Below are 12569 nucleotides of genomic sequence, written 5' to 3'. Positions count from 1 at the left end.
ATGTATTGATGCTGTTTGAAGAAGGGGACTTTAACTTGACCCAAAGCCTTCACAGAGCAAACCAAATTGTTCACTTCAGAAACAAAGCAGAGCACAAGATAATATATAAGCGTGGATCAACAGGAAGTTTGGATTCAGCTGAACTAAAATCCAAGCTCACTTGATCTTAATTACAAATATGTCCTACCTGTTTAGCATTAAGAATAAACTTTGTACATCACTGAATACAGAAAGTAGGGGAAAACAAATTCTTCACTCTAAAATCTAAAATCTAAAAGACATATGTTTTGTTTTAAACATGCAAAGGAGGACAGAAAATCAAATCTTTTTGAAAGAATATGACAGATGTATGCAATATTCAGGCTTATATGGAAAGTGCAAAAGGATATCCTACCTGTAACTGTGTTTGAGATGTTTTAGACCCTATTGGACTTAGTTTCTTAATGAACAGCAGCATAATATACACTCAGCATGCACAGAGAATTAAAAAGCTATAAAAAGTAACATATATACTTCTTTTACCTTGTAAAAGAGAAGCTATGAATGCAGTTGCTACACTGCTAGAACACAGAAGGATTGAATGACTGAAGCTGTATTTGCCTTCTGGAATCCAGCCCAATATAACTGCTGCCACTGCTGCCAGAAAACCAACTACTGTTGCCTGAACCTGGAAAAATAAAAGAAGGAAAACAATTGTTTCTTAGTGATAAGTGACTCCTAAAATAGTTGATAGTCTTAAGAGGATTGCAGAATGATTTTCTGTTATTCTTTCCTCCACATTTATTTGCAAGCTGTAAAGGGAGCATGCTCCACTCATCTACTTTGTGGAGACAATGATAACTCTAGCTGACCAAGAAGAAGAATCTCATGCTAACAGGAAAGGCTTTAACCACAGTTCACAGACTGAAGAATAACAGAAGTCAGATTAGGGAAAAGAGCTGAGGAATTACAAGGATCAAAAGATGAAATGCTTCAAAGAGGTTCCTAAGCCACTTAAAACAATGAAGTCACAGCATAAACTTTTCACTTATTCTTGAGTATGTTGCTTTATAACACAGCACATGAAATAGTTCTTAAGATTAAGAAGTAGTTGCTTTGGAGACCAAACACTCCTTTCCTCAAATGAACAAACTATTTAAAATATTGCTTATTACCCAAAAACTCCGTCACATATTCTTTAAACGTTGCATCCAATGAAAATACAGCATTGAAAATATTTGGGAGGTCAAATTCCTTAGAAATGTGTTTTCAAAAAAATTAAAAGGAAGTACTCTTGCTGCAGGCCCAAAGAATACTTTACCTTTTCTTGTGATAAATATAAGTTTCTATTGCTTTATAGAACTACGCAGCACTAAAGAAGATCAGTAACAAAAACATTGCACATTAAGTATGAGACTTAAGTATAAGTAGAATTTGTTTCCTGTTAACACTGTCTGTGTCCACATTTGTGATGGGCTTTTTAAATAACTTCATTTACTTAAAAAAGCTAAAAATCAAAAAAATCAATTACATTTACCTGTTTTAAGGCCAAGTTGCCAATTATTAAGTTCCATTTCTCAATGGGAGAATCCATTTTTCCAATATTTACCTGTCAAAATCGTAAGAGAATTTCAGACATTTGGGTTTAAAATTATATTACTTTGAAAATTCACTAACAAAGCAGAAACCCACAAACAATTCAACTCTCATTGCAAAAAGAGACATTTTGAAACTAAAACTGCGCTGTGCTTTTTCAAGTTAAACATTCCTGTTGATTTAAAATTGTATTTAAACGATCTATACAAAAGTAGCTAAGCTCAGTGCAGCTTTACATGCTAGCTTGTTTAACATTAGCTTATTGTGCAAGGTACACTAGCTGCCTTGTGTTCCAGGAATGTCCAGGCACCACTAGTGATTAGATCAGTGGCTGAAAGGGAAAGTTCTCAGTGTTCAATCACCATAGGCTAAGCTTGTTTCTGTGGCCTTTAAATTGCATAAGCCAATCAAAAACTGCACAGGAATACAGTGTATGAGCACAGCACTCTCGTGGGAGTATGTTAATTGACTGCAATAGAAATACTTGTATAGAGGCATTGGAAGTGATTAGAGAAGATGATAGACCACATCTCATTGCCTTTAGTATTCTAATTTTTCATTTATACAGCACAGCTAGAGACTTACGATGCTTTAATGATATAGGTCCAATTGAAACACAATTGCTGGAAAGACAGTAAATTAATTATTCTGACAAAAAAGTATGCACATATTTTTACTCCAGCATTTCATACCTGCATTTATGTTTTGAATTAAAGGAAAACTCTAAAGATAGCAAGTACCACTGCAATATGACAACATTTAAAATAACTTCCTTCTTGAACTAAGTTTTTAATATTTTTAGCATAAGCTGCAGTGGTGTTGTTCACAGAATCCTAATTTTTAAAGTACCTTATATTTCTTTATAGGTCTTGATACATATTTTTTTCCTCTTCTGATAATTTCTCATTGGTTTTACTTCTGTTCCATTTCATTCCATTTGTGATATTAATCAGTTGCGCAGAACAAAGCATTAAAAAAACACCATCTTAAAAAAGGGAAATGAAATAAGACACTATCTCAATCTGCACTGTCATTATTTTATGGTGTTTGAAATACAGTCAAAGCTCCATAGGGAGGTGATAGTCCCTCTTTACTCTGCCCTTGTGAGCACCCATCTGAAGTACTGTGTCCAGGTCTGGGGCCCCCATTACAAGAAAGACAGGGAGCTGTCGGAGAAGGTCCAGAGGAGAGCCACAAAGATGATCAGGGGACTGGAGCACCTCCCCTATGAAGACAGGCTGAGGGAGCTGGGCTTGTTCAGCCTGGAGAAAAGAAGGCCGCGGGGTGACCTCATTGCAGCCTTTCAGTACCTGAAGGGAGCCCACAAACAGGAAGGGAGTCAACTCTCTCATCCCAGGCTAGATGTGGCTCTGGGCAACCTGGTCTAGTGACTGGCGACTCTGCACATATCAGGGGGGTTGAAACTAGATGGTCATTATGGTCCTTTTCAACCCAGGCCATTTTATGACTCTTTACAAGGGTAGAAAATGGCAGGACAAAGGGAAATGGCTTTAAGTTGAGGGAGGGAAGATTTAAGTTGAATGTCAGGGGGAAGTTCTTTACTATGAGAGTGGTGAGGTGCTGGAACAGGCTGCCCAGAGAGGTTGTGGATGCCCTGTCCCTGGAGGTGCTCAAGGCCAGTCTGGATGGGGCCCTGGGCAGCCTGGTCTAGTATTAGATGGGAAGGTAGGTGGCCCTGCCTGTGGCAGGGGGGGTTGGATCTTGATAATCTTTGAGCTCCCTTCCATCCAGGGCCATTCTGTGATTCTGTGAATCACCTTTGTATTCTTTTTAAATATATACAATAAATGAATTAAATGACAGACAATGGAGAGCTTCATTATTTTGTTGTTGTTGTTGTTCTTTGAAGAAGCATTTAAAAAGTATCCAAAAAACCTGTTAAAACAGTAATCTTGCGAAATAGCCAATCCAATCCAAAAGTGAGCTGCTAGCAGAAGGTGCAGTTCTTCTTTCCCCTACCACTGGCTACACATTTGTCGTTCTTCAGCCAGATCCACCAGTTCCACAAGTGAGTTCACATCAACTCGCATGTCAAGCAGAGATTGATGGAAAACATTCTCTTTTGTGTAGTGAAAAGTTTTACTTTTTTTCCTTCTAAATGATCTGATCCACCCATGGTGGCAGAAATACTCTTTGGATTTGAGAGGAAGAAGGAAAGTAGGAGGACCCCTTTCAGCTGCAGATTTCTATTAAGTGAGGTAAAGTTTATTGAGATACTGTGGAATACACAAACCCAAACAAAAGGCTTGTAAAGCCACATTGCTAGCCTGATTGCACACAGTAAAAATGAGATTGTGCATAAAGTTTACAGGGATGTCTGGATGAGGGGGTTTGGTGTTTTTTTCTTTACTTCCTCTTAAAAAGGGAGAAGTAATAAGGAGAAAAGGCAACAGTGTGAACAGAGAAGATGAGAATGACTCAAAAAAAGCCAAAACAGTGCTGAAGAATACAAAACATATCATGTAAATATCATACTTGAGCAGGCAGTTGACCTGTGTATACCTCATACACTTTTCAAGGAGTTAAGAGAAAACTCTTTACATCCACACTAATGCCAAAGACAAGTACAAGCTATACCCTGAAGTTGATTGAAACCATAGTCTTGAGACAGTGAAATGACTGATTCCAAACTGGAATGATCCGTAGCAAACAGCTAAAGCAGGAATTTGAGCAAGAAGATGAAGGTAGGTGATCAGGTAAAACTTAAAACCAGAGGTACTACTGATAAGAGAAAATAATTAGTTTACAACTCCAAAAACATAGACTCAAATACAAATTCATATGCAATTAAAAGCTAGCTGAGCAAGAATTATCTCCAACACTGAAGTCATGCTAGGAATCTTATTCACGGGGCACAGTCTTGCGTTTAGGGTGTACCTGGTGGGGAGCTGGCTTTGGCAAATTTAGGAGAGAAGATTAATCATACAACTGCCTGCAAATAACTGCTTAGATATGCCTTGTATTAATATGTTCCTTCAGTTTTCACTTAGGATGAGGATAACAGGAGCAAGGATGGGATGGCTGAAGAGAGTCAGAGTCAATTAAATCAATGTGAAATGTGCAAAAGTCAGAATAATTTCAGAGAACTGACATGTAAATTACAGGTCCAGTAGCAAGCTGTTTGATTAAACTTTTCAGAAGGAATGATACAGTACAATATTGCACCTCTTCTCAAAAACTGGGGAAGGCAGAGTAACCAATGCAACTGATCATGAGTTTAAACTCTTATGTGGTTCTACATGGTTCAGTGATTGTGTCATCAGGCAATGCCAAGGAAATCAAAGTTCCCACGTGCGACACTGCATTGTCTGAAGAAATGTATGCTTTTCCAGTCTCTTCTTGGTCAGTTAATCAACCTTTATGTTGGCAGACTGTTAACAGAGCTGGCTAACCTGGCTTGGTCAAGATAGACATGAAAAATGTTTGCTTTGATGTAAGAGGAAGCCTTTCATGATATGCTTGAATAAAACCAACTGAAGCATCAACTGACTTACGTTTTGGTGAGACTGAATAGCACTGCCATGTGATACTGGCAATACTCCTCAAACTAAGCCCCTTCATATTGGGCTGTTCTTATGGGTTTTGTGCCTCAAATGGCCAAATTGGCTCTGAAAAAAATCATACTTAAGACACCTGCAGATTATATTATCACACAGATTATGAGATAAGATTTCCATTCCATTCAGGATTAGGGAAAGGGGAATGAACCCCATAGTGTCCATTTTAGTTAACCACTGAGAATGCATCCAGTATTGTAGAAACTCCAGTGTCAATTTTCTCTGTGTGAGGAAGACCAACTCCTGTCAGTTTGGTAACAATTGATAGATGATATGAACTGATTTCCCAGTACAGAAAAAGGGTCTGTGTGACCTTTTTCCAAGTGTATGATGAGAGCTATGAAGATCACAAATGGCATTGATAATAATGGGAAAATCTTGCACTTAATGGCCTGGAGAATAGGTGTTGGAGTCATGATCTGACAAAGGTCATGGGTTGTAACTGAGGCAAAGAATTAATTATCCCATTAACTGTACCAAATAGTGGACTATTCAAGATGTTCAGCTGACTCTGAACTTCTTTATAAGTTTTCTGTAAGTCACTGGTAGATAATGGACTTCCCTGGATACATTTTTCACTATGCAATACAAACATTTTCAATTCTGAGGCCATGACGTACAGCAGTCAGGAGCAAATTTAGCAAAAAGGAAACACAAAAAAAGAGTAAAGTAGAAGACAAACCTATTAATGTGTGACAGTAAAGGCAGTAAGGTTTAAAGAAATTATTTTTAAGAAATGATAAGAATACACTGAAAAGTAAGCATTAAAATCAAAGAAAAAACAAGACTGAATAGCGAAGACTACAACAAAACATCGATTCTTCTTTATAAAAGAAGGTGTATGGGGCAAAATTCATCAGTTTCTAGAATAAGCACAAGGAAATCTTCACTGGATTGCTACGGTTATGTCCATCACAGTGTGCATTTGGGCAGTAATTCAGTATAACGTGATAATGAAATTTATTAATTACAGAATGGTGAGAGGCCTTGTCAATACGAAGCATTTTAATATTATACAGAAACTGGATGACCTTGAGGATTACATCAAAAGTGATGATATTCAACAGTACAAGTGCAAGGTCATGCACTTACAAACTAACAATGTTTCTGCCAGAAGATGGGAGTGACAACTGGAAATAACACAAAAGAAGAAATACTAGCACACAGTAATTGATTGCAAAGTAACTATGAGGTCCCAGATTGACATTACTAGAAGAATAAGTAGATATAAACAGGAAAGTTTCAAGAGCAATTGTACAGAGAAATATGGAAGTGTTATTTTACAGTGCTCAATGAGGTCTCATCTGGAGTTATATACACCTTTGTCCAAGCATTTTCTACAAAGATTCATGCAAGAAGGAACAGGCAGAGAGAAGGTGGCCTTGATGGAAAATGGAAAGCTTATCTTACAAAGGAGAGGTACTACAAAGGTGGGGTCGTACAGAAATACATAATTCAGGCACTAGAAATAGTTTAGCCACATAATTAGAACGCTGTTCACAATAGCTACTCCCACACACAGAAAAATACATATGCTAAGGCAGTCTGGCCTGTTTAGGCTAAAAAAATTGAAGGTACAGAACATCTCTTGAGATGTAGAAAAGAACTATGACACATACAAAAGAAGATATAAAAAAAATAGTTATCTTGCAACACTAACAATAAAAAGAAAGATGAAAAAAAGCATAAAATTATTTAGCTAGAAGGTTAATAAAACCAAACCTTCCAGTTTGATCAACAAAGGTCTGGAGTAGCTTCATTTCAGTGTTAAGAGGGCCATGGAAAAACATGTTCAAAATATGCAAAATCTGCATGTTAGCATATTGAAACCCCACCAAAGTCAGAGACATCAGACAACCCTGCAGAATACACACATAAATCTCAATGATCTACTATACTGTTCTGAATGATGGCTTAGAAGAGACCAAAGAAGTAAAATTTTGATGTGTGGTGATTGGAAGAGGCTTGCCTTTTTAACACTGTCAATTTAATAACAGATTAAACAGCTCCTGCAAAAGCCAGATTAAGCTATAAACATAAAACACTAGCATTCCAAAGATCTGTTTTCAGGAATTTACAACACTTATCTGAAGAGAAAGTTACTTACTGCAGTTGACAGCCTGGATGCCAAGGTCATTTCCAAATTTCCTTTGAGACCAAGAAGAGCAGGAACCAAGATAAAAACTTCAGTAACATTCTTGAATACATCCCAGTGCTATTTAAAGGATACAGTGAGAAAAAAAAAAATCAGTTGAAAAATGCCCTTTGGACCATCTTAAAAGTAGTGTCAAAAAATCTGTAACTCATAATTTAGGTCTCTAAAAAATCGATCTTTTAAGATTAGACCCAAAAGTCTTTAAGGCAAGAGTTGCTATCCATCTAGTTAATATAGAATTGCGCCTGCATACCACTACTTCAAAGACCAGAATATGAAAAGCAAGCGATACAAAATCTCCACTATTGCACTTTCTCTGCATATTTAAAATAGAGATTAATTATAGGTCACTATAAAATTATTCTTCCTGTTTTATCAGTATTTACTTTACTCTCTCTGAGAAGAGTTTAGGTACTTAATCTCTTTTATGCATATAATTTCTGTTTGATTAAGCATATTAATTTTGGCCACTTAAATTGCACTAATACTACTACATCAAAGTCATCACCAAAATAAAAAAAACATTAATAACATTTACTTTATACTAGCAGGATGCTAGAACTTAGGCTTATAAAAAAAAAAAAACAAAACCAAAAATAACAACAAAAAAACCCTAGTTAAAAAGAGATGTCATTAATTTCAAGGTTTTTAAAATTTCAAAATAGTACTGGGTGCTATGACTGCTCTTAATTTATAGCAGTATTTTCATCTCATCTCTTGCAGCTCTCTAGAAACCTCATCTGAAAAAGCAGCTAGGAATAAGTTACTGAACAGAGCCTGTACATGAAAAATTGTCTCTTAACTCTTTTACTTGTGAGAAATTTAGAAGAATACAGATTTCCAAAACCCAGACTTTATAAAGCAAACCAAGACAAACTCTCCAACATTATTGTGTGTGCTGACTTCTCAGCACAGTAGCTGTGCTACTTCATATGCCTGTCTATTGATGTATTTAATTTCTAATCACAGAAACTTCAACTCAACTAACAAAACTTTAATATATCATTTTAATATTTTAAATTTTAAATATCATTTTAAAATCATCTTTGTATTCAGGGATTTGCAGCAATTTAAAATATGATTTTAATTAAAAAAGGATTCAATTTTCAAATGCAAACAAGATCGGAGAATTTTCTATGGATGAAGTTACCTATATATTTACTACTGAAAAAGAGTAGCTATGAAATGGTTTCAAAGAGCTTTGAATTCTTTGTCTTCCTTAAATTTTTGTTTTCACAATGTATTCTTTCACGCTTCCCTGCTTTACTGACATTATGGTTTCATGCTTAGCTTCGGGTGGAAAAAGGTAACATTGGCCAATTATTTTTGACTTTGTGCCCTCTCTCTCTCACTCACAGTGCTGGACTGGGAAACCAATAATGATTGGAAGTAATGCAGAAGGAAAAAAAGATGATAATAAAAGAAAGTATTATCTCAATCCAGATCAAAGAACAGCTAAAAAAACCGAAACACCAAAATAGCACTTCTGTCCCTTTCAGAGAAGAAAGGCATTGGGAAACATTGGGTTGGAAGCCAACAGTGGCGGTAGGCACAGCTGCCTCTTTTGGCTGATCATTAAGCTGTATCGTGACGTAAACCACATATTAACAATGTGAACAAAGCATCCGCAAAAAGAGTAAGATTGGCACAAGCAAAGCACAAGACTGATGCAAAACAGGGTAAGGAAGCAGTAAAGTTTGCTTGTCAATTATAATTTTCCTTTTTCTTGACGCATGAAGTGTCTTTCCATTGTAATTGATTTAAGACCAAGCTTTATTTTCTCTCTCAAGTTTTTGGGTAACAAAAAACAGAATAGAGCAGAGTAATTCCTGTTGGATAGGACCCTCATAGATCATAGTTCAATGTGCCATTTCAGGGCAGTTAACAAAAAGTTTTAAAAAATGGCCACTTCTTACTCCTCCTTCAAGAGAACTTTTTTTAACTCTAAGTATAGCTAAAGAAAACCCCAAGACAGAATGAAACAAAACAAAATAGAAGCAAATTAATTTTCCTACTGCCTTTTCATTTTGAATAGCATGGATATTTGATCTGTTTGAATATATTTTTTCTGAAACTACCCATATGGAAAGAGAGAATCTATTAGATTTTTGCTTACAACGAATTTCAACTTTGGGGAAAAAATAAAAGTAGGTAAGAAATAAAAGCAAATATAGCCTCCAAAAAAGCAAAGAGAAAGCAAGAAAGTAAGCTAATCTGATAAACCTTCCTTAGCTGCTACTTTCTCAAGAATTTTCTTCAAATGTCACTGCACAAAGAAATATTTGGTAGGAAACTTTTGCTTTTAACTTCACTAAAATGCTACAGCTATGTTAAGCTACAAAACCAGAACTACAGAAGTTCTATATCAGTAGGATCTTACTGATACAACACTCAAAACAGGTTTTAAAAAGGTTATTTACGTAAAACTTAAAATTCAAAGAAAGTTGATTGTATCTTAGCCCTGAATAACTATCATCAATTAAATCCGCTATCATGAATTAAGACAGTCTGCTTCTATGGACCTACCACAACTATATTTCAAGGTGAAAGTGACTCTGCAGCCTTGTTCACACCAATAATGTTTGTAATTCCAAGTGTTCAGTATACTTAACACTACATAAAAAAAGTCACACCTGGATATCTAAAAAAGCTCTAATTCACTGCAGAAGAATTTCACGTAGTGTATGAACTTTAGGCATGCTTTCACATATGATACTCATTATCTTGGATCAAATCTATACATTATGTGAGAAACTGCAGAAACCTGAAGCACAAAAGGAACATTTATTACTGACCAGAATTTTTAACTGATTCATGCTCATTATATTTCTATCTTCAGTTAAAGCAGAAGTAAGTTTTTTTCCACCAGTTCACTGTGGCTGTGATAATACTTACCAAGTCTTGAGTCACTCCAAACAAAATATTATGAACTGGAAGGGAAAGCAGTTCATAATAGCAGAATCACACACACTTTATTACTTCTCATTATTGTAAGCATCTACAATACCATGTGTTAAATTATAACACAGATAACCTGTGAAAAATATAGTTCCCAAAGCAAATACCAACCTGTACAATATCCAAAACCATGCCAGCTGAAACCGTTCCAAATCCTGCTAGCAGAAAAGGTACAAGTATCTGCAGTGCCATAATACTACTAGATTCCTTGGGTAGCTTTCTACTCCCCTCCACAATAATATCTTCATTACTGTCACTAGACAAGTTGTCTTCCTGCAACATTGCATCTGTTTCTGAAGTGTCCATTCCATCACAGTAATTATAACTGGAAAAGTCATCATATTTAGGGCTACAGCTAGAAGGGCTGTGTCCATTACTACCATGAAAAGTTTGTTCTGAGAAGTGATGATATTCCACGTGCTGGTCAGATTTAATATTATAATTATGTCCTGCTGGTTGTAATCCATCTTGCCAAACACCATTCACTTTTTTGTGTCTTTCATCCTGGTTTATTTGGTAAACAACAGGAACCATACTCAAAAGCAGATTCAAAAATTTATCGGACTGAATTGTACTAAGACTTATGGTCCAGTTTACAAAACCTTCTCTGTCATGAACTTTGCTGTTTGTTTTGGTGATGGTAGATCTGCCTTTACAGTTAGTCATAGTGCTACAGAAATACAGGTTGGAAAAGCACTTTGTTCTTCAGATGTCAGTGAAGAAATCTTGTAGATGAGTTATCAAGTGCCACACTTGATAATTCTAAAACATACATTTAAATGATACTTTCTTGAATGCAAAAAGTTTTTTTCATGGATGTCGCATCTTCAGCAACTCCATACACAAGTCTGGATCTAAAAAAAAAAGAAAAAAAAAGGTATATATTGTAATGGCATATTACATTTAATTAAAATTAAGAGGAAAAAAGGAGTTAGGATAAATAAGACATTAAAAATCTGATTTTAATTCAAATTTGCATGAGGAGTAGGTTGTAAATATTTCCTGAAATATATAACATTCTGATGTCTAATAACGACTAAACTACAATTATTTGATCAATATTAACACCAGTCATGGTCACTTTGTTTTGCTTTCAGTAAGTCATACAAATCCAATTATATCTTTTATATTTAACATGCACCTCATGTCATTTGACATTTCCTCCATTAGCAGTCACTTTACCTTCCTCTTCTTTAGCTTTCATGTTGTGATAATAGTTACAGTAATTTACTCAAAGTACAACATTATTTGACTTGAAATTTTGTTGATCTGTTTTTATTACTGGATGCCACAAATACAAGAAAATCATTGGCGCAACCAAAGAAACAAACGTTGGGCAGACTACACCACAATGATGCTGAATGACACAATTCCACAAGCTCAATACACTATATATAGAATCATAGAATCACCAAGGTTGAAAAAGTCCTCATAGATCATCTCATCCAACTGTCCACCTACCACCAATATCTCCCCACCAGGGACAGTGACTCCACCACCTCCCTGGGCATCTTGTTCCAGTGCCTGACCATCCTTTCATATATTTTTCCTAATATCCAACCTGAGCCTCCTCTGGTGCAACTCAAGGCCATTCCCTCCTATCCTACTGCTAGTCACATGGGAGAAGAGGCAGACCCTCACTTCACCACAGGTCATCATAGAGAGTGATAAGGTTAGCGGCTCTTGTGAGGTCCTACCTGGAGTACTGTGTCCAGGCCTGGGGCCCCCAGTACAGGAAGAATGTGGAGCTCTTGGAGCGGGTCCAGAGGAGGCCACTAAGATGATCAGAGGGCTGGAGCACCTCTCCTATGAGGAAAGGCTGAGGGAACTGAACTTGTTTAGCTGGGAGAAGAGAGGGTTCCAGGGAGACCTCATTGTGGCCTTCCAGTGCTTGAAGGGAGTGTATGAACAGGAGGGGGAACGGCTGTTTACGAGGGTGGATAGGGATAGTGAAGGGATAGTGACAAGGGGGAATGGTTTTAAACTGATACAGGGGAGGTTTAGGTTAAATATTAGGAGGAAGTTTTTCACACAGGGGGTGGTGACGCACTGGACCAGGTTGCCCAAGGAGGTTGTGGATGCCCCATCTCTGGAGGCATTCAAGGCCAGGCTGGATGTGGCTCTGGGCAGCCTGGTCTGGTGGTTGGCAACCTTGCACATAGCAGGGGGTTGAAACTAGGGGATCATTGTGGTCCTTTTCAACCCAGGCCATTCTATGATGCTATGAAAAAAACATAACATAGTCATTGACAGTCTCATTCAAAATATTTAAACAAACCTATACTCTTTTTCTTTTTTCTTTT

General features: G+C 36.7%; 1 protein-coding gene across 1 annotated transcript in view; it reads right to left on the bottom strand.

Moving 5' to 3' along the window:
• Nucleotides 1–11116, bottom strand: part of SLC41A2 (solute carrier family 41 member 2) — a 42852-nt gene extending 31736 nt beyond the window's left edge. The window contains exons 1-4 of the mRNA XM_003202371.3: nt 10378–11116; nt 7261–7368; nt 1517–1588; nt 523–667 (exon numbers count right to left, since the gene is read on the bottom strand). Of these exons, the coding sequence (XP_003202419.1) occupies nt 523–667; nt 1517–1588; nt 7261–7368; nt 10378–10932 (880 nt within the window). The 5' untranslated portion in view covers nt 10933–11116. The remainder of the gene's footprint in view (nt 1–522; nt 668–1516; nt 1589–7260; nt 7369–10377) is intronic.
• Nucleotides 11117–12569: the final 1453 nt, after the last annotated feature.

The sequence above is a fragment of the Meleagris gallopavo genome, chromosome 1, assembly GCF_000146605.3.
Source record: "Meleagris gallopavo isolate NT-WF06-2002-E0010 breed Aviagen turkey brand Nicholas breeding stock chromosome 1, Turkey_5.1, whole genome shotgun sequence".
NCBI lineage: Eukaryota > Metazoa > Chordata > Aves > Galliformes > Phasianidae > Meleagris > Meleagris gallopavo.
Note: the sequence above shows the minus strand (reverse complement) of the source record. Positions and strands in the feature narration are given on the sequence as shown.